General features: G+C 42.2%; 1 protein-coding gene across 1 annotated transcript; it reads right to left on the bottom strand.

Annotated features, from left to right (window-relative positions):
* Window positions 1-248: 248 nt before the first annotated feature.
* Window positions 249-20,650, bottom strand: LOC142065116 (myosin heavy chain, skeletal muscle, adult-like). The gene is made up of 39 exons (XM_075110961.1): window positions 20,564-20,650; window positions 16,987-17,227; window positions 16,758-16,901; window positions 16,508-16,664; window positions 15,397-15,424; window positions 15,185-15,299; window positions 15,007-15,099; window positions 13,828-13,891; window positions 13,637-13,735; window positions 13,438-13,541; window positions 13,223-13,361; window positions 12,855-12,973; window positions 12,608-12,757; window positions 11,481-11,651; window positions 10,184-10,490; window positions 9,993-10,075; window positions 9,442-9,529; window positions 9,227-9,344; window positions 8,929-9,052; window positions 8,708-8,844; window positions 8,351-8,606; window positions 6,274-6,516; window positions 5,991-6,167; window positions 5,760-5,905; window positions 5,581-5,671; window positions 5,103-5,492; window positions 4,849-4,975; window positions 4,495-4,613; window positions 3,987-4,183; window positions 3,460-3,643; window positions 3,208-3,373; window positions 2,911-3,035; window positions 2,392-2,700; window positions 2,037-2,240; window positions 1,665-1,790; window positions 1,399-1,569; window positions 1,208-1,312; window positions 969-1,064; window positions 249-538 (listed from the first exon to the last, which is right to left on the bottom strand). Exons 2-39 carry the CDS (start codon window positions 17,188-17,190, stop codon window positions 383-385), a joined length of 5,832 nt encoding a protein of 1,943 aa, XP_074967062.1. The 5' UTR covers window positions 17,191-17,227; window positions 20,564-20,650; the 3' UTR covers window positions 249-382.
* Between the last annotated feature and the right edge of the window lie 1,903 nt (window positions 20,651-22,553).

Consider the following 22,553-nt stretch of genomic DNA (forward strand, 5'->3'; position numbering starts at 1 on the left):
TCTTATAAAAAATAATTCTAACTCTATATTACAATTCATTGCTGGGAAACACTGAAGTGTAGTGCAAAAAAATGTGTTTGCTGTGAGGACTGTAACTGTTAGAGTACCTGGAATAGTACATTTTCTGGATCTTACTCTGGAAAATAAATAGATTTCTGGAGCTTCCTCTTGAAATTAATTGTTTAAAAACAACCAGAACAGAAGTAACTGCAAAATTGAACTGTAACAACCAAAAGTACTGCTTATGCTTTGTATGCAAAGGAATCTACAGTCTTTATTCTCTAGACATTGACGTGGGTACAAAGACTAATTACAGAAGAAAGTGACCAAGAGGTTCACATTTTGTGCAGCCCTCAGGTCACTTTGCTGCCTCATGGCATCCTCACTCTTCCTCTTCTATCTTCTTGCCATGAAACTCCCGGCTCCTTGCTCGGAGTTTGTTGACCTGCGACTCTGCAATGTCAGCCCGCTCCTCGGCTTCCTCCAGCTCGTGCTGGATCTTGCGGAACTTGGAGAGGTTGACATTGGACAGCTCCTCCTGTGAGGGGAGAGGGAGTCGGTGGTGAGGAGCCCAGGGCACGGGTTTCACTCCTCCCACGCCTGGGCCTCGCCAGGCTGCAGCCCTTCCCTGGGGGAAGGCACAGATCTCCAGCCCCCACCCACCACTGCTTACAAATAAGCCTCACACAGACCTCCTCATCCTCTCTTATTCAGGACCCCACTGTGACAACCTTCACCAGTACTGTGTCATGCCTGAGAAGCAATTTTGCCCCTTGGGTTTGTCATTTGTCTAATTCTTCTCCCACTTGTTTGGTGCTCAGGTATTAGGGGGGTTTCTCTGGATGTCAAGCCCCTAAAACCCTTGATTGTTAATCACCAGCATTTTCTAAACCTGTGATATTTATCTCCTACCACCTGTGTGACACCTACAGAAAGCAATGCTTGCCCATTCTCCAAGCAGTACTTACAGCCTCCTCAGCTTGTCTCTTGTAGGATTTCACCTTCATCTGCAGCTTGTCCACCAGATCCTGCAGCCTCAGAATATTCTTGCGGTCTTCCTCAGACTAAAGCCGTTGGCAAACAGGAAAGAGAGTGAATTTTTGGTTCGCCACCATTTAAGGTCAACAACTCCTCTTGGGGCTGGTGAGTGCAAAATTTGTCTTGCTGTGAGAAAACTGGGTCAGCCCAAGGAGGCCTCCTGCCTTACCTGGTAGGTCAGCTCCTTCACCCTCCTCTCGTACTTGCGCACGCCCTTCACGGCCTCAGCGCTGCGCTTCTGCTCAGCATCAACCTCCCCTTCCAGCTCCCGCACCTGCAATGAGAGGCCCATCTTTGGAGCTTCCCCGCTGGCTGCTCACGTGACAGGCTTGCACGTGCACGAATACCAGCCCTACGCACTCTGGCCTCCAGCTTCTGGATTTGCTTCTTGCCTCCTTTCAGCGCCAACTGCTCAGCTTCATCCAGGCGGTGCTGCAGGTCCTTCACCGTCTGGTCCAGGTTCTTCTTCATCCTCTCCAGGTGGGCGCTGGTGTCCTGCTCCTTCTTCAGCTCTTCGGCCATCATGGCTGCCTGAGGAGAGCAAAGGGTCAAAGCCATTTTGGAGCTGGAGACGGTTTGGGGGAGAATACATCCACCACCAGCGATGAAAGGAGCCCCCGACTCACATCTGTGATGGCCTTCTTGGCCTTCTCTTCAGCATTGCGGGCTTCCTGGATCGTATCCTCCATTTCACCCTGAATTTGGGCAATGTCTGTTTCCAGCTTCTTCTTGGTGTTGATCAAGCTGGTGTTCTGTGCAACAAGAAAAATCACAGTGTTTTCTCCAACGGCTTTATATCACATTTAGAAAAAACAAATTGCTTATTTTATATTACAGATTTATTAATGTTTTACATGAAGAATATGCAGTGCTGATTAATAGTGATGATAACTACAGAAGAGAGTTACATATAGGTGTTAAAAATGAAAATAAACTTGATGATAATGTCAGTTTTCTAAGAACTGCAGATATTATAAATATTCAACCCTAGAATTTACCTGAGTGTGGAGGAGCTGAACTCTCTCACTTGCATCCATCAGTTCCTGCTCAGCCACTTTCCTTGACCGCTCCGTCTGCTCCAGGGCTGCCCGTAGCTCCTCAATTTCAGCCTGCAACAGGTTTGCCCTGCGCTCCACCATGGCCACCTGCTCCTTCAGGTCCTCCTGTGACCTGAGAGCATCATCCAAGTGTATCTGGGTATCCTGGTAAGAGAGAGAAGACAGATTGTAAGGCATATATTTCCTATTTTATTTACTCTTTTCACATCAATATAGAACTCATAGAATTGTAGCGCAGGAAAATTTTTCAGGTTTGGTTCAGAACCCAGTGAGCACATGTTTCATTGTGCCATACCTTGAGCACCGCCTGTGTGTTTCTCAGGTTCTTTTGTGCCTCTGCAGCCTGGCGGTTGGCGTGGCTCAGCTGGATCTCCATTTCATTCAGGTCTCCCTCCATCTTCTTCTTCAGTCGCAAGGCTTCATTCCTGCTCCTGATCTCAGCGTCCAGGGTGCTCTGCATGGACTCCACAATTCTGAGGTGGTTTCTCTTCAGCTGGTCGATCTCCTCATCTTTCTCTGCTATCTTCCTGTCAATCTCAGACTTCACCTGGTTGAGCTCAAGCTGGAGGCGCAGGATCTTCCCCTCTTCATGCTCTAGGGAGGCCTGAATAAGAGAAAAACATTGTGTCAAGGAAGGGATTTCTTTCCTACAGCCGTTCTCTTCCAAACTACCTCCTACACAGAAAAATGGGACTGTTTTGCTGTGGATGGTGTGGAAAGTGAGGCCTTGACTTTCCTTGACAGTCCCAAGCTTTTACTTCTCGCACTGCTCCTCAGTTCCTCTGTTTGGAAAACAACAATTTTGGGCATGTACCTCAGCTTCCTCCAGTGAGGCTTGGAGTTCAGACTTCTCCTGCTCAATCTGTTTCTTGACTTTCTCCAGCTCATGAATCGCTTTTCCTCCCTCCGCAATCTGCTCCGTGAGGTCGGAAATCTCCTCTGTGCAAACAAAGACCCACGGCACGGTCAGGCCCAGAGCAGAATGGGAAGGGTCCTGCCACACCACGGTGACAGGCATCTGTGCAGAGCTGGAGGCACAGGCCCCTGTGGAGCGGTGGGTAGTGGTGGATCGTGGGAAAGCCCTGCCAGCAGCAGAGGGCCAGGGACTTACGCTGCAAGTTCTTGTTCTCACGCTTCAGCGTTTCCAGGTGGTCCAAGGACTCCTCATAGGCATTCTTCATCTTAAAGAGCTCTGTGCTGAGAGAGCGAGACTCCTTCTGGGAGGCTTCCAGCTCAGCCTGCGTTTCCTCATACTTCTGCTTCCATTCTGCCAGGATCTGAAGAGAAGGAGGACCTCGGTATGGATGTGGCAATCAGGAGGGGATGCTCTGCCCAGGAACCCCACATCTGGAGCCCAACAGACCTTGTCAAAGTTCTTCTGTTTCTTATCCAGAGCTGCGCAGGCAGCGTTCGATCGCTCCACATCAATCATCAAGTCCTCCACTTCATTCTGCAGCCTCTGCTTTGTCTTTTCCAGGGAGGCACATTTGGAATTGATGGCTTCAACGTGTTCCTCTGCATCCTGCAGGCGCTGTGCCAGCTTCTTCCTGGGAGGTGATAAGCATAGCTCACTGTTAGCAAGCAAGGAGAAATTTTTACTGTGTTGCTTTTCTCAACAGCATACTTAGCCACTTCGGAATCTGTGGTCCACATCCTCTTCTATTTGCCTAAATACTACATGGTTTCTATCTGCTATTCTCTGTCTCCTGCACATATGTGCCTCTTTTTTTTTTTTTTTCCTTCCAACTCACATGCATTACATGATGAATTTCCTATCCTCCTGCCATCCCACCCCAAAGAAGAAAATCAGCTTCTTCCTGACAATATCACAGTGGTCTCCTCCAATTTCTATTCTTAGCCTCTGCCAGCCTTCCCCACTTTCCCACGTACTTGGCCTCCTCCAGCTCCTCCGTGCGCTGAATAGCGTCTGTCTCGTATTTGGTTCTCCACTGGGCCACTTCGCTGTTGGCCTTGGACAGGGCGCGCTGCAGCTCCCCCTTGGCTTCCTGCTCCTCCTCATACTGTTCCCGGAGCAAGTCACAGTCGTGGCGAGCAGACTGCAAGGCGTGGGCCAGGGCACTCTTGGCCTGCAGCAACAGAGTATTGGGGCAATACATGGAAATGTCCTGGGAAATCTCCTGACTGAAATGTTATTGGATGCTTGTTTATACTTCTGTGGACGTGATAATCGATTCATTGGGGAAATAAGCTGGGAGTGAGGAAAAAAAAAAAAAGGATAAACTATGGGGAATAGCTAACTTATGAAGACTTGAGCTGAATTACCTAACTAGATTTTTCCTGTCTCATCATGATAGTTCTGTACATGCATAAATGTCTAAAACACTTATTAGCGAGGAAGAATAAAATGGAAAAGACACAATATGGAAATCCTTCTCACCTTTATCTCTTCCTCTAAGTGCCTCTTGAGTTCCTCAATCTGTTGTGTGAAAGCCTGCTTGCCTCTTGACAGCTGAGAAATCAGAGCATCTTTCTCCTCCACCTGGCGCGAATAGTCACCTGGAAAAGTTTGCAGATACACAAGCCTTTTATTGCCATTCGTGACAGTATTGTGAACATTTAGGGCTGTTAATTATGTCATTAGCAGACCTAGCAGAAGCTTATGTTGCCATTTCAAGCATTTCTCATTACAGGGGAGACAAAGTATGCGGGAGAGATCATTGCTCAGAAGGGTCATTTCTGCAATAACTCACTGACATTATTCATTTGCAAATGAGAGCTGTGTATGTCTCACCTGATTCTGTCTGGAGACGAGCTCTTTGAGCATTGAGGTCATTGATCATGCGTTGGTGCTCTTCTTCTTTTGTCTTAATCTCACTTAGTTGATCTTCCAGTGTGCGACACATCTTCTCCAGATTTGCCTGTGTATCAACATAAGGAAGAGGAAGTATTAACCATTCACATTCTTAATAATAGCAGGTGGAGGAAGTTGCATTCTATAGAATTCTATCGGGGCAGAATTGTATTTGGTATAAAGTATTTGCGTACCTTGGCTTTGGAGACAGACTCCATGTTGCTGGCCAAGTCATCAATCTCCATCTTCAGCTCACTCTTCTCCTTCTCCAGCTTCTGCTTCACCCGTTGCAGGTTGTCGATCTGCTCCCCAAGCTCAGCGGTGCTGTCCGCATGCTTCTTCCGCAGAGTGGCAGCCGTCGCTTCATGCTGCAGCGTGGCCTCTTCGAGGTCGCGGCGCATCTTCTGAAATTCTGCCTCACGCTTCTTGTTCATATCAATCTGAGCTGCCGTAGCCCCTCCTGCTTCCTCCAAGCGCTCGCTGATCTCCTCTAGCTCCCTCGAGAGGTCAGCCCGATGCTTCTCTGCTTTTGCCCGAGAGGTTCGCTCTGCCTCAATTTCCTCCTCCAGTTCCTCAATACGAGCCTGAGGAACATTAGGGACCCTTCGCACCCAGGCCCTCCTCCTACCTGAGCTGAGACTGGGTGAGAGAGGGGAAGGGACACAGACTTGCCTGCAGCTCCTTGATCTTCTTCTGTAATTGCATGCCCAGGGCTTGCTCATCCTCAATTTTGCTCTGGATCTGGCTGATTTCAAAGTCTTTCCTTTGGGCAAAGAAAGCCATGTTAGTGCCTGAACAAAACCACCCAAGCGCCCCAGCCCAGCACTCAGGTGCCCCACAGACACACTCACTTCTTCAGTTTCTCGTCCAGCTGCTGCTTATCATTTTCCAAGTCCATTATGCTGTCATGGGCCAGCTTCAGGTCTCCCTCGAGTTTCCTCTTGGCTCTCTCAAGGTCCATGCGCAGTTTCTTCTCTTGCTCCAGGGACCCCTCCAGCTAAACAGAACAAGACCATCGGTGCTCTGCCAGCCACGTCTCACTCCATACCTGTCCTGTCCTTGCTCTATGCCTGCGTGCTTACATCGTCCACTTGCTGCTCCAGCTTGGTCTTAGCTTTGGTCAGCGTATTGACTTTGTCCTCTTCTGCCTGCAGGTCATCCAGTGTCTGCTGATGGGCCTCTTGGAGGGCTTTCTTCTCTTTTGTCAGCTTGGCAATGGTCTCGTCCAGGGCTGCCATCTCCTCTGTCAGGTTTTTCACCTTTGAGAAGAAGGGAGCAAGTGTAAAGAAAGGAAGTAGATACAGAAGACCTGTAACAGCACAGTGCTCTTTTTTTGGAGTGAGAGGGACAGGTTGTGCCTCATACCTTGTTTTCAGTGGCATGCTTTTCCTTCTCAACCTTGGCCAGCGTTAACTCAAGGTCATCAATATCTTTCTTCAACTCTGAACATTCATCCTCCAGTTTCCTCTTCTTGGCTGTCAGCTCAGCATTAATTTCCTCCTCATCCTCGGCTCTTTCAGTCACCTCCTTAATTTTGGCTTCCAGCTGGATTTTGGTTTTGATGAGCTGGTCACATCTTTCCTCAGCATCAGCCAGGCTATCTGCTTCCTGGTGGGGAGACACCGATTTTGTGTTTTTAGAATATTTGAAAGTTTCTCTTCTTTGTGTTTTATCTTAGTGAATTGACATATGTGACAGCTATGTGTGAAATAGCCCTTCCATTGCAACAGCTCAACAATGTCGTCAATTTTTCTGTGTGGGAAGTATTTATGAAATAGTTATGCAAAGTTTGGAATGAGTTCATTTTCCTTTCACTCTTTTTAAAATATCTCTCAGAGTTTGTAGGTGTGAGATTATGTCATGCCCTTACAGGCATCCAAAGAAGAGAGCATTTCTGTTATTAAGTTTGCACTGGAATGAACTTGCAAGCTTTTTGCTTCATATAGAGTAATCAGTGGCTTCCCTTTTGTAAGTCGTGCTCTACCCAGTGTTACATGAGGAAGTAAAGGGTTTATTACTCTCAAGAGAAAAACGTATATAAAAAGGAATATCACTCTTCTACGTTCATTAAAATTACTGCACATAATAAAGACATATTGGCTTTTAAAAAACATGCGTATTTGTCATATTTCCAGCATATCTGTTGGAGTTTTCAATGCTGATTTCAGCCGGCTTTCTATTCCTTCAGTCTTTGGTATTTCATTTGAATAGCTTTGTCATAAAGGAGTTTAACTGAGATACCTTTATAAGTAAGGAGACCAAAATCTGTGTCTAATTTTCTCTTTTAGACTGAGGAAAAAACCCTAGGTTTCCCATTTTCTAACTGAAGACTCAAATCACTATGTAACTAGGGGAAACGTGAATAATGTATTTGGTAATTTCAATGCTTTCAATAATTTTATGGGTAATTTAGAATTGCTTTGTAAGATGGGCTTTGAATATCAAATATCGTTGGATTATATTTTAAAATAATAACATATTTTTATAAATTTGATGTGCCTACAAGGTTTATGGGATATTGTTTATAACAAATTTACCACATGACATATGATGAAAATCCAGGTTTCAGATGGAAATCACTGCATTACTCAGAAATGAAAGATTTTGCTTGATTACTCACCTGCTTTTTATTCTGTGTTGTACTAAATTATGTCTAAATAATACAGAGATGTGAAGTGCCTACCCAGAGATGGTGGTTTAATATTATTATACTTACATATGATCTCCAAATTTGATATACACATTTTGCATTTAAGGGTTATGGATTAAAGCAGGATGGGCAGGACTCGGGCAGCCATTTCACCAGGGAGGTTCAACGTCTGCCTGTATCAGGGTGTATCTACCTGTTCCTTTTGATCTTGCATGGCAATACTAAGCAGTCCTGAGAACAGCAAAAGACCATAGAACAATCCCGGAAGATGAGACTTTTGTTCAGAAGCAGGAACTCTGGATTAATTTCTTTTTAGATTGGGAAGAAATTGCAAACCATATTTCCCACATCCTGAATAAACAATCATACATTGGTTACTAAGCAGCTGAATTTACAAGCATCAATTTGAATTCTAGGTTATATTTACTGTCCAAAATGAATTAATCCTCATGAGAAAGAGCTACTGCCTGCAGGACTCACCTGCTCAAAGAGAGCTGGATCTTCAGGCACAACACTCTCCTGAGTATTTCATCTTGGCTACCTATAGACAGCTTCTTCCTCAGAAAGCAAGTGCACTGACTCCCACTTGGAGCTCCCTACCTCTTTGGACTTGCTGTCAGAAGGCTCACCATGCTACTGTGAGACACTAGTTACTTCAGATTTGCAGTCAATATGATGCATAATTCAACAAACAATTGACATTTGGTCATCTAGAATCAGACCTTCTGCTTTTGAAAGAGCAGTGTTTATGTAGACTCCTCTTCTGAGTGGGAAATAAATAGTGATACTCACAGCCTGCACTTGGAGCTGCAGATCATTTTTTTCCTGCACCAGTTTCACCATTTTCTCCTCCAGCTCTTTCCTCTTTGCCTCAGACTTTGCAAGCTCTTCCTTGGTTTTCTCAAACTCCCCCTTCATGTTGGCCATCTCCTTCTCAGATTCTGCACTCTTCAGCAAGGGCTTGATCTTGAAGAACAGCTTCATCCAGGGCCAGTGCTTCACATTCATGAATGCACGAACATTGTACTGAATGCAGAAAATGGACTCCCTGAAGCATAGTTAAAATGTACGTTGAAAATTTTCAGTATGATAAATGCCAACACTTTCCCCCAAGTACAGTGACTTTAACTGAAGATGAGGAATGTCTACCTCCTCTCCACCATTCTCTGGTACTCCACTCTCATCAGGAAGCCCCTGCACCTGGCCTGTGTGCGGGTGATGAGCTGTGCCAGCTTCTCATCCCTCATCTCCTCCAGGAGTCCCAGCAGCCCAGCTTTGAAGAACACCTTGAGAAAGGAATGTTGTAGCAGGTCACAGTCAGGTAGAGCAAAGCACAGGCACACAGTAAGAGAGTCAGGGAGGGTTTGTACCTTGGTGTGGCCAAATTTGTACTGGGTGTGGTCCACATCGATTGACCCAAGGAGCTTCTCAGAAGCCTTCTTGCTATCAATGAACTGTCCCTCTGGGATCGCACTGGCATTAAGCACCTTATATCTGTGAGGAGAGAAAGAGGAAGAGAAGGCTGGTTTTTCCCAACCAACACACACGAGCTACTGAAACCCACCAGCTCATTTATAGCTATTTTTGACAACAGAGTCCAGCATGTATGGGTCTGTATGAATGAACCAACATTGTTTTCAGTGATGCCGAGAAGCGCAGTGCTCTTACCTCTGTTTGAAGTCAGCATAGAGAACTCTGCTGGGGAAACCTTTCCTGCAAATTCTGATGCCTTCCAGCACGCCGTTACACCGCAGCTGGTGAAGAACCAGTTCATGCTCCATGGCACCTAGCAATTCAGAGCATAATCAAATACCAGTTTCCAGTGCAGAGAGGAATGGCTGTATCAGAGGAAGTTTTCTTTCTTTTCTGCTTGAGCGCCTTACCAGGTGTTTTTGTTTCATTTGGGATGATGCAACGGACAAAATGGGGGTGAGTGCTGCGTAGATTGGTCATCAGCTTGTTTAAGTTCTCCTGTGGGAGCATGATTCAGTGTGAGTTCATATGAAAATACAGGAAAACTAACTCTTTGAACTTTGCATAAAAAGCCTATCAATGGAGATGCACTGGGCTGAAAATTATCAACTGATAATACCTCCATCAATAGGTCAATCCCCTCTGATTCAGAAAATTGAACATCACCTTTTGGGATAAGATAAAAAGTTGCCATGAACCCAATGAGAGATAGAGTGATGAGTACTTAATAGTGTTTTATGGGTAAATTGTTTATTTTAAGTGTAACATTAGGACTTTACAGTGTCATTTCTTCCTATATATTTTTTTCTTTTTTCATGAAGCTCTGAACAAAAGTTCTTTGTTTGTTTTGTTTTTCCTTTTTTTTGTTTGTTTGGTTGTTTTTTTTTTACTGTGGCTGAGCTGGTTTAAAGTGCAGTTTAATTCTAATTTGCATAGTTGAAAAGATAAGGTGTGCACTTACCCGGAAAAGAGCTGAGACAGTCTGGAAAGAAGAACCCTTCTTCTTACCACCCTTCTTGCCACCACCACCACCTCCACTGGCCTCTGAAATAGTGAAGATAATGAAACATTTATGGCTTTGGTGTCCATTCATGATTCCACAATTTTGCAGAACCACTGTGCAACAGAGAGATGACATTTCAGAAAGCTGACCTGCCTCTCCTCCAGCAGAGGCAAAAAGTAATGCCAGTGTCTTCACAGAGGATTTCTGATACAACCCAATGACAGTTTCATTCAAGGGATCCTTGTTCTTCTCAAGCCAGCCAGAGATGTTGTAGTCCACCGTGCCAGCATAGTGCACCAGGGAGAAGTGGGCCTCAGCCTTGCCTTTTCCAGGTTTAGGCTTCTGGAAGTTGTTGGACTTGCCCAGATGTTGGTCATAGAGCTTGTTCTTGAAAGAGGTGTCAGTTGCCTTGGGGAACATGCACTCCTCTTCCAGGATGGAGAAGATGCCCATGGGCTGGGAGAAGCAACAAAAAATAACAGTGATAAAATACTGATCTGCCTTCAGAAGGAGACTGCAGTAAGACACAGGAAACTGAGAAAGGGATTAAATTTTTGGATCAAAAGTGGGACAAATCTAGGTTAAGTTTTGCACATACAGTTCTAGGGAAAATATGAATTTGTCTCGGAAAATAATACATTTCTGAACTGATAGTGTCACAATGATCATACAAATTTTTCTCAATAATTTACAGACTCTGATGAATCAGAAGGATTTTTTTTTGCATTAATGCCTTCCCAAAACACATAATCTACAAAAAATAAATTTGTGTAGATGAAGGAGTTTTACTAAAATTGACCTTTGTTCAACAGATCAATGGATCTTTCAGCTACCTACTGAAACCTTATTTTTTTATGAGATATCGCTGTCTTTTCGTTCCTATACAAAAGGATGTTACAAAAAACAGTGTCAGCTCATAGTGGTGATTCCATTCATCCCTGTCCTCCAGTACCTATTTTCTTTATACATCTGTGATTCTATTTAGAAATTGTGTTTCAGAAATCACAGTATTACTATTGAAAACATAATCATAATACTGAAAATTGTGTCTGGCTTTCTGAAAAGAGGTCTTTCATCTTTGTAGACTAGAAAACACACCTACTGAGAATCCTTGACATCAGATTATGTGTGATCACATTAATTCTTCTATTGCCAAACAAAGAAAATTATAGTTAATTTTAAAAAAATGCATAATAATGTAGTTAATGTGTAGCCTAAAGTTGCTTCATTTGTAGCCTAATCACAAAGCTCCTTAGATATCTCTTTCTGAATACATACAATATTTGAAATGAAAAGGTACTTTTTGAATAAAAATAGCCAAGAACATAAAAGGATAATAACAGGTAGGTTTGTGAAGCACTAGGGCAATAAAAAGTAAAGTTTAAGAAAAATCCTAAAATTCCTTCATAAAAAAGAAATAACAAAATCTTAAATGTAACAGCGTACTTTTTCAATGAGCTCAATGCAGGCAGCCAGGTCCATCCCAAAGTCAATGAACTCCCACTCAATTCCTTCCTTCTTGTACTCTTCCTGCTCCAGCACGAACATGTGGTGGTTGAAGAACTGTTGCAGTTTCTCATTGGTGAAGTTGATGCACAGCTGCTCCAGGCTGTTGAACTGCTTAGAGCAAAGAAAATATTTGCTTATTCTCATGATGAACTGCCTGCATCTCTTTCTCCTGTGCACTCAGAATCCCATGCAGGGGTGCCCAGTTAAAACAGAGAATTTTGAAATTTTAAAACATCCCAGTAACTATTTTTAAAGACATTGGGGTATTTTATTCTCTTTCTGTTTTTTTTCCTCCTGAATGATATTTATATATATAATTTATTTTTAAATCAAATCCCAAAATGATTTGGAGGTCTTATCCCTATCAAGGTGCAATTTACATCACTCTTTCTCTTGTATTATGTAAATTTTCCCATTGCCTTACAAAAAAAATTAGATGTTGTCAGTGTTTACCAGTCCTGGTTCGGACTCCAGTACTTTCCCCAACTGTCTATAGAACTTGTCTGTCTGCACTAAAAGCAGCCAATGCATTCTTCATGTTGGAATCACCCTTTGGCTCTTCAGAAGCAAAGGATAAATATTGCCAATTTTCCTAAGTCTTGGCACAATTTTGAGTGGGACTTAAGTCTACCTTTCTCTTTCTACACCCTGTAATACTGTATCTTTGGTATTTGTGTGCTATTTTTCAATGGTTTTTTTTTAATATTAAGCTAAATTTATTGAAAATCTACAACATTTGTGCTAATTAGGTAAAAGGCAGCTGCTTTTCCTTGTGTATCACACAAAGCTATTACATGCAGATTCATTGAAGCTCATGGATTGTGCTGGAGAAAAAAGCAGTGACATATACAAAGAAGGAAATAATTTCCAGAAAATAAAAAAGTAAGCTTTTTTTTTTTTCAAAAAAAAAAAACTACAAACAAAAAACCAAAACCCAAACCACAAAGCTTGATATGAAATCGCAATGAAATGGAATGTTTCCAAAATATTGATCATAATCCTCTGGTCTCTCTTGAGCCCTAATTGCCTTTTCAGGATTTTGCTATGATTTCTGTGGTACTTGCATCAAAGATCTCAAAGCCAGCAATGTCCAAGACACCAATGAAGTACTGTCTGGGCTGCTTCGTATCCAGCTGCTGGTTGATGCGAACAACCATCCACAGGAACATCTTCTCATAGACAGCCTTTGCCAGAGCACCCACTGAATTGTTCACCTAAAATAAAGAAGAATGCAGCAGAATAAAAAACAATATCTGGAGCAACTAGTAAGTGATACAAGCCAGAGGTTCCCAGTCACCAGCTGGTTGTTACCTGCTGCACAGTTTGACCCTTGGTCACATACTCATTCCCAACCTTGACTCGGGGGTAGCAGAGGGCCTTGAGCAGGTCTGCTGAGTTCAGACCCATCAGGTAGGCAGCCTTGTCAGCAACTATGCACAAAAAGAGAGAGAGACAGTTTCAGAGGAGAAGTGACCAGTGTAAGCGGATGTCGTCTAAGACGTAGCTGCAGGTTTCAGCACTGCAATCTTGTCATAGCTTGAAGGGAAATTGAGAAGTGTGAATATTATGTAAGCAGAGATTTATGACTTTATGAAAGTAAATTGGAGCAAGATACCTGAATACCAACTGCCAGCTCTATAACTGTTTCCGTTATTAGGAGTTCTAGATTTTGTTAATACCTTCTGTGCCGTCCGGCTCTGCCTGCTCCTCACGCTGCTTCTGCTTGAACTTCAGGTTCCCGTAGTGCATGACAGCCCCTGTCAGCTTGTAAATGGCTGTTTTCTCATCAGCTGTGAAGCCCAGGATGTCGATGGCGCTCTGGCAACAGAATTAGTCAAACTTCTAGGCCATTAAATGGAACTTTCACCATACCAATATGCTCTGTTTCACTTACATCTGTAGCCATCAGCTCCTCCTGGTCATTAATGCTGGCAACAGTGATCTCACCTTGACTCACAAATTGGTAGTCATATGGATTGGTGGTGATGAGAAGCATGTCTGTAAAGAGGAATAGGACATATCCGGGCATAGGAAAGAAGATATAAATGTTAAACATGTTCACATTATATCAAACAATTTATAATACTTCCTACCTATTAACTCTGGCTTCTTGTTGGACATGATTTGATAGAATATGTGGTAGCTTCTTTCTGCCTTGAGCTGGAAAGTGACTCTGGACTTCTCCAGCAGATCTGGCAAGGATGGTAGGTCAGAGTTAGGCCTAAGAAAGTACACTGAGGTGGAAAGGGAGAAAGCAGTGTGATCAGGTCAGGAGGTCTCTTACATGTTTCAATGTCAGCAGAAGCCAGTTTGCCTGTGGCTCCGAAGTGGATTCGAATGAATTTGCCCTTTAGAAAGGAAAGAAAAAAGGCATTTTGAAATTTCATGAAGATTGTAAGTATGTAACCTTACATTCTCCATAGAGGGCAGGATCTAAACTTAGAAGAGGTTTAAATTCTTTTTTTTCTTATTTTTCTTAAAAAAACCAAAACAGAGCAAAATTACTTCAGGAAACTGTCTATACTGGCAATACTATGTTATTTTTTGGTGGATAACCTGAATACAAAGGAACAAGAAAACCACAAGCAAGCCTTTTACTAGGTCATTTCAAACAGGTGGATGTAGAGAAAGTCAAGATGTAGCCTTTTCATTTTTTAATCAGATAGGCTGCTGTAAAGATAGATTTTGGTGGTGTAAATGTTAAATGAGTTTTTCTGATCTTGCAGAAAAACAGAAGGCAGCTGTTATTTTCTGAGTCGTGTGGACAGGGGCAACGCACCCAGAACATAGAACTTAAGGCTGAGACTGTGTACTGGTATTGTGATTTCTCAAGGACAATCAGAGCTCATCTAATAAAATTTTTGAATGGCTTTTTGCACTAAAATGATCAAAAGGACAGGTCACAGAGTAGTTTGGTTTCTGAAAGGAAGTCTTGAGAACATCCTTGTCCCTATTCCTTCCCACACAACTTGTACCAAGGTCTGAACAGTCAGATTAATAGATCTGCTCTTTCCTTGTCTAAAAAACAAGATATTCATATTTTTGCTGATCTGATGCAAACAATTTCCATCCTGTCTGTCTTTTCCTCGTTCTCTCTCTACATCCCTTCCTTTTGCATTTATCAATTTATAGAAATCTGTATCTACAGTATGCATGACAAATACCAGGAGTATGTGTGTATATTCATATTTATAAATATATGCATATTCATAATTATTAAAAACTATATATTTATACGTATTTACATGTGTAAACACTTTTGTAAATATGTTTGCTGTACTACACTTTTAAAGTTACATTCTTAATTAGATAATCTATTTAGATACTTTTTAGTTGACAAAAATATGAGGAAAGTATTAGTTCAATGAATAAAATCACCTGACCATAAACTTCAGAAGTGAGAGCTTCTGCTCTGACATTCACGTTCACTTGTAAATGCCAACTAAACTGATCAAAAACTTACAAAGCGTGAGGAGTTGTCGTTCCTCACGGTCTTGGCGTTTCCAAAGGCCTCCAGCAGTGGGTTGGCGCTGATGATTTGATCCTCAAGCGTTCCCTGCGGGATGACAATTATTCAGTTACAGCATTTAGCTGACATGGCAATTACATCGCAAGTGGTCAGTCTGTTCTTCCTGACTCACCTGCATTTTCCCTGACTGCTGCTCCTCCTTCTTCTTGTCCCCACTTGCTGCAATTGTTGCAAAGTACTGGATGACACGCTTTGTGTTCACAGTCTTCCCTGCACCGGATTCTCCGCTGCCAAACAAAGAGAGAAGCAGAGAGTATGTGGTCAGGCAGGAGGTCCCCTGGCACCCGGCAGCCCCTCAGGGACCCGAGCAGGGAGTGTACGTACGTGATCAGGATCGACTGGTTCTCGCGATCTGTGAAAGAGGCAGAAAGACACTTTGTAAATGAAGAACATAAAAAGACTGACAATTAATGCAGTAAATGTAAGTTATGACAAGAAAAATTTCTGCATGCTTTTCGCTCTGTTTACTAGTAATAGTTTTTTAAAATTCAAATCTTTGCAAAGTAATGCTTTTGCGTGAACAATGAAAATCCTTGAAAGGATTTTCAAAGTAACATTTACTTCTTCCCTGCTGCACTCTTTACAGTATTTTTGCTCTGGCATACAGTAAATTCTTCCTGATTTTATTGCTTTAATTTTCTGCTACACACACTGTGTTTAGAGCAGCAATAGAGAAAGGGATAGTAAGAACCTATAACAAAGGAATCATGAGCATGGGTAATAATTCTGAACTGAACAGCACAGAGGAGGAAAAGAAGGAGAGGGTGGAAGCAGAACTAGCAGCAATATGCAATTCTGATTGATTTTTTCATGTCATGATTTTATCAAGACAGATCTGGACATTTCTGATATTGATGTTTCCTGTAGCCCTTTGATGAACTAACTTCACAACGTTAGAAAGAATTTTCACACCACATATGGATCTCATACTATGTTCACTTTCACTCTTTCATTATAGACATAATTATATTCCTTGCTCCACCTGATCAATTTGGCTTATTGTTTTTCCTGACACACTGGCTGCCTGTAGTAGCATACTTCCCTTTTAGAAATACTGATGTGAAAAAATCCTGTTAAAATTAACAGTGATTAATGCCATGGCTGAAGTAAAACTCTAATGATGTGCTAAAGAAAATATCAGCATATTTATCAGGGAAAATCTGTGATTACTTTTAAAATGTCTTTTTGATTGAATCACTCTGACAGCCACTCACTCACTGGCTAGCATGAACTTAAAACAAGCAAAATGCCAAAACCCCTCACTGAATACAGGGGAGTCTTTCATTTAAATAATATGAACATAGTAAAACACACAACACTATGTATGCATCAGAACCAAGAAAGATTTGAAAAAGTCTCTTGATATTGCTGAGTCAGAACATCCCTTCTGAGAATTTCATGGTACAACCCTTCTGAGGCAGATGGAGCCACTCACCAGTCAGCATGAACTGGTAGGCGTTGTCAGAGATGGAGAAGATGTGTGGAGGGGCCTCCTGGCGCTTCTTGCCTCGGTAGGCCAACACCACCTCCGGGTTGTACACCGGCAGCCACTTGTAGGGGTTGACAGTGACACAGAAGAGACCCGAGTAGGTCTGCGAGGAAGGGAGACACCACGTTGGCTTCCATGTAGCCTGGCAGAGCAGTTTCTCCCAGCTACACAAAGGAAGGCTGCTGCTGCTACTTACGTAGATCATCCAGGCTGCATAACGCTCTTTGAGGTTGTACAGCACAGCGGGTTCATGGAGGTGGGTCATCATGGCCATGTCCTCGATTTTATCATACTTGGGAGGGTTCATGGAGAAGATTTGATCTTCCTTCACGGTCAGGGTCTGTCAGACAAAGAAAGTGATGCATGTCATCTAAGATCTCAGAGTGGGAAGTCAATGATGTTCATAAATCTTGCATTTTACCCACCTCTCCACCTTCGGTCTTGACAGTGACCTTTCCTGATTCTTTGCTCTGGATTGTCCCTTTCACAAAGGATTCCTTAGGATGCACCACAAAGACTGAAGTCTTGGCATCGAAAGGCTTGTTCTGGGCCTCAATTCTCTCCTTTTCTGACTTTCGGAGGTAAGGAGCTGCCGCCCCAAAGATGGCCATCTCAGAGTCTGATGACATGGCTGCACTTTATGGAGTGGCTCGTCAGCAGAGATCACTGTGGAAAAGCAGATATGTTGCCCAAATGAGTCAATGTTTTTTGTTGCCACACAGATTATTGAAAAACTTAAACAGTCATGGAATGTATGATTTGGGAAGAATCTCAGGCAGGTCTTTAGTCCACCTCCCTGTGCAAAGCAGGACAGCTACTGGATCAAGTTACCCAGAGCCTTTTCCAGTGAAGTTTTGATTATCTCCAAGAATGGAGATTCGTCAGTCCCTGTGCATCCCTCTTTATTGTCTGACCACCCTGATGGTGAAATTTTTTTCCTAATACTGGATGCAAATTTCTATTGCTGCAATACCTCTGTTGTCCCTCATGCTTTCATTCTGGACATCCAAGAAGATTCTGGCCCTTTTTACTGTATAACCATACACTTTATGTTGAAAATGGCGATAGACAACCACTTTTTCTTTTTTTCTCCAGAGTGGACAAATCCCACCCTTTCAGCCTCTCCTCATACATCATTTGCTCCTACCGATGTTGGAATCTCTCCGCTGGACTCAGTCCAGAATGTCAATGTATTTCTTGTCACCAGGGCACACCAAAGTAGACACAGTGCTCCAGATGTGGGAGCTGAATGCCGGGGAGGAATCACTTCCCTTTACCTGCTGACTACACTGCTACGAGTGCCTGACAATGTGCTGTAGGCCTGCATTCCCCTAAAGGCACACTGCTGACGTATGTGCACCAGTGCACATGACCCTTTTCTGCAAAGGTGTTTTCTAGCCAAATAACAGCCAGCATGTCCTGTTGTATGAGGCTATTCTTTCCTACATGCAGGGCTTCAGAGTCTTTTAAAATTAATGAGGTTTTGTAAGCTCCAGGCTGAAGTCTTTTGGGAGTCCTCTTAAGGGTAACGTCTCTGTGTAGCATATTTGTGAGTCCCTTGGTTTGATCTCATCTGCCCAGTCCCTGAGGATGCATTTCATCCATCATTTGGGTTGCTAATGGTGATGATAAATATCAAGCTCCTAGAACTGACATATTTCTAGCACTGACGTGTTCTATAATGTGATTCAAATTTTGAAAAGTGTCAACTGAAAATTTGTATCGCTTTTTACATTTCTAGACATCTACATAACTTTGGAAAATGACTAAGTCATTTATGCCTTGTTAAGCTGAGTAGGACAACTTCTACATTCTTTTCATATTCTGTATTGAGGGCTCCCAACCCCCCCTCAAAAATGTTATTTTTCCAGTTAGATTGATAGGCCACAGAAGACTGGAGGCTTCACCAGGAGAATTTAAAATGAAAGCACCTGTGGAGGAACACCATAAGGATCCTGTGATTGAATGTGGCACAGATAAAGCACTTGCAATTTTGTAAGCTCAAAGCTTTAAAAGCATGCTGTAAATGTTTTGTGACCTTCTGCAAGTAAATATTAAGGAATGCGTTCCAAAGCAGAACCGAACCATCGCAATGAGGAACCCTGCCAGAGGAAGAGGATATTCACACTACCTACCTGGACTTACCAAACCAAAAAGCCCTCATTAAAAACCTTGCTTGCCTATACACAGAAGAGAGGTAGGTGAGTCCAGAAGGTGTTCTGAGGACTAACTAGTGCATGATGTCTTTTGCTGGTGGTCTGAATCATTCACTGGAGTTGTTTGCTTCTCATTGCAAACAGTTTAAGCAGCCCAGATCATAATATCAGTCTTTGAAATAAGGTGTGCGCCTTCTCACTCCATGTCACTCAAAGGGGAGTTTTTGGGGCCAGAAACACCAAGGGCATATTCTAAACAACTTCACACTTACAGCAACTGCCAGCCTATTTGTTGTCCTGCCATACTGATGTGTGTTGCCTTCTTGGTGGCACACCTCCAGCAGAAAGAAAGGACCTGTGATGAAGAATGCCTTACAGCCTTGTGGCAAGGGCAATTGTCCAAGGCATGAATGGTGCAAATCAGACCCCCTTAGGCTAAAGGAAGCTTGAATTCCAGCCTCCTCATTTTTTTAGCATAGGTTCTGAATATAAAGTGGGGGTTAGGTGTGTACAACTGCTTTCCTACTGTTAAGACCACCTGTGAATCTTAACTGTGCTGTAAGCTGTACTTGTCAGTACTAGCTGGGCCCCCTTTGCTTATCAAATTGTGTCCTTTAGGTGTCTTAGAGATGCAAACAAATTGTTTCTGTGTTTAAACAGAGAGCTATGCCCAGGTCTATATTAGAAAGAATCCTGGGTGTAGGCAATAGAACAGTTTCAATGATCACAGAAGGTCATACTGGAAATATTAGAGATCTATTCTGTCTGAATGAAATAAGACTTTTTTTCCCCCATGTTCCATGGTCCAAGAACTTAGACAGTATATGTTGTAGTTAAATTCTTATTTGATCTCATGCTTAAATTTTAGTGTGGCTTTCAGCTTAAATCAAATGCACTGGTATTGCCTTGGCAATGGCAGAAATCTGTTGCAAGTGACTTAATTCAAGGAAGTAGTACGTGAGCAAATGGTATATAAGTAGAGATATTACAGTAAGGTAAAATACTGCATCACAAATTATTTCTTTGTATGCTAACTTTTGTGAAAATAATTCTATGCAGAGTTAGAAACCTTAGTTCAAGAATTTACAAATCAATTCTGGATATCTAAATGCAGTACATGTCCAGTAATAGAAGCATATGAGTTCCTAGGAAGTTAGACAAACAGGCAACTTATTTAGATGTTGTCATGACTTTCATAACTTTTAGTTACCTAAATAAGACAACCAAATGTTAACATTTGCAACAACTCCTAGTATCATTCAGATCCTCCACTCTGTTTTGTTTCAGAGGAATAGGAGCAGTACATTTTTTGTTTGTTTGCTTGTTTGTTTAGTTGGTTAGTTAGTTTTTGCATTTTACCATGTTTCTTAGTATGACACCCACATGCAGATTATAACCCTGCAGTATCATCTGAAAAGTATTTTCACATAAATTTTCAGCCAGTATCATATACAGTATTACATACAGTTTGTTACAAACCTTTAAGATTTTGCAATACTCTGTGCTGTTGGCTGTCTCTATGTATCTGGACTTTGTGCCAGAACAGATCATTTACCTCACTGATCCTTAATTAAATACGAGGAATCCCCAAGAATCATTTCCTGGCATGACATCAGTGGCTAGTGGCTTCAAGCACAGCCACTTTGGAAAGCTTGCTTGCCATGAACAGCCTACACAACCATCAGCATGTTGTATTTACCATAGCAGAGCAGCAGCCAGGAATATGTGGGCATATAGCAATTGCCCACAAAAGTATACAGAAATTTGTCATAATGAAGAAATCTGTTCTACAGAAGTCTACCACCTTTTTGTCTGTCCGTTTAGTGTGAGTAAATTAGGCTCTTACCTCTTAGGATATGAGAAGATGCCTTGCAGGCTGGAGGACGATCAGTGCTGTAAAGCAGAAATGGCAACTCCCTCATTACTGCTGCACAGAATTCCACAGGCAGGTCACAAAGTGAAAATACCAACATGCTTTATCTTACAGTTGCAGACACAAATACATGCTTTATCTTATCCTTGCAGACACAAATACATACACCGGGAGAGCAGGGCTGAAGTGGGATGTATGGAGTGCAGGGACACTGTGCCTTTCTGCCAGCCACAGACATGCACTTACCATGAAGCTTTCTCTTCACAGCCCAGATTCAAGGAGTCTTTTATAGAGTCTGGTCAGCACATGCCACAGATGCCTCCTCTGTCTTTGGGCAAAGCATTTTTGGCAAACCTTGTTTTTGGCAAAGTATTGTCTGGCAAACTGAACTAACTGAAAACTGGAAAGTGATGTTACTAGATATAATTAGAAATTTTTGGTCTCTCATTAGCTATGTGAATAAATCTCCTATAAATAATATGAGAAGACTCCTAAGGAGGGAATTTCAACTAATGCTGACTACAGGGATGAGGGTAACTTCTAATAACTGTAGGCCATAGATGCTCCATGAATCTGAGCTAAGATAGCAGGGACAATCATTCACTGGGCAAGCATGGTGACATTTGGGTGCATACCTTAACTTTTTCTGAGGCCACAGTAAGTCTGATGACAGCTGTCCTTGTACAGAGCTCTCTACTTACAGACCTCGGATATGAGATGTGGATTTTACTGTTGTCTGCACTGCTTATCTTAATCAGATTATTAAATATTACTCTGCTTCACTTCTTTCACTTGTAACATAATATAGCACATGTGTCAAGAAGAATACAAACTAAGTGTTCATTACATTGTATTGCATGTCTGGATATAAATATAAAATAACATTCATTTATATATCTTCCAATATTCTGGAAATCTTGAGTTTGGAGATTCACAGGAGAATAAGTGACTGTGTTCAAGAGCCTTTGTTAGATTTTTGTTCTTTTGGTTTAATCAGTTTAGGACCAATTTTACTTTTTGGTGTCCAAAGAAGTCTCTGGCAATGACATTTATAATTTAAAATAATTTACTGAAAAATACTTTCTTTACTTTAGTGCTGCTTATTTCCCTAGCAATCCCTAGTTTTCTATAATAGAAAAAAAATCAGTAATCCCTCTCCACTTAACAAGGCAAATAGCACTAACCTATCTTATTTCTCCTTGTATGGAAATCATTATTTAGTTCTTTTTAGCTTTGACATTCTCCCTTATAATTTTCTAGTTCTACCTTCTCTCTCTCAAGCTCTGATGACATGCAGTGTTAATACTGCACCTCCATAATCTGAACATTGTCCATCACTATATTTGTTAGGGTTGCTTTTCCTGTGTACATTATTTTGCACTTATCAACATTCTTTGCTCAGTGTAAGTATCACAAAATTCTTTCACAGCTCTTCTCAGTTCACTTTTTCCCACTGAACATAGTTTTGTATCATCAAGGGCATTCCTGAGATAACTAGACATGCTTTTCCAAGGCCAGAAGTATTTCATTCTTAGCTGACAGAGCTCTAACCCATAAGCCTCAAATATATGAAACACCATACATAACAACAGGTAATTTTAGTGTTCGCCTTTACTGATGCGTATGGTCAGGATGGAGTAGTAACTGAGATAAAGAAAGTGCCAGGAGGACTGCACGGATCAATAAGGAGCTCATAGCAAAACTCAAGATGCAAAAAGGCAGCATACAGAGGATGGAAGCAAGGACAGGTTACCTGGGAGAAATAGAGAGACACTGTCTGAGCATGCAGGGATGAGGTTAGGAAAGCCAAAGCCGAAATGGGGTTGAATCTGGCCAAAGATGTCAAAAACAGCAAGAAGGGCTTCTGTAAGTACATAGGTGACAAAAGAAAGACTAGGGAAAATGTGGGCCTATTGCTGAAGAGATTGGGCATATGACATGGAAAAAGCTGAGGTACTGAATG

The sequence above is a fragment of the Phalacrocorax aristotelis genome, chromosome 16, assembly GCF_949628215.1.
Source record: "Phalacrocorax aristotelis chromosome 16, bGulAri2.1, whole genome shotgun sequence".
NCBI classification, from domain to species: Eukaryota; Metazoa; Chordata; class Aves; order Suliformes; family Phalacrocoracidae; genus Phalacrocorax; species Phalacrocorax aristotelis.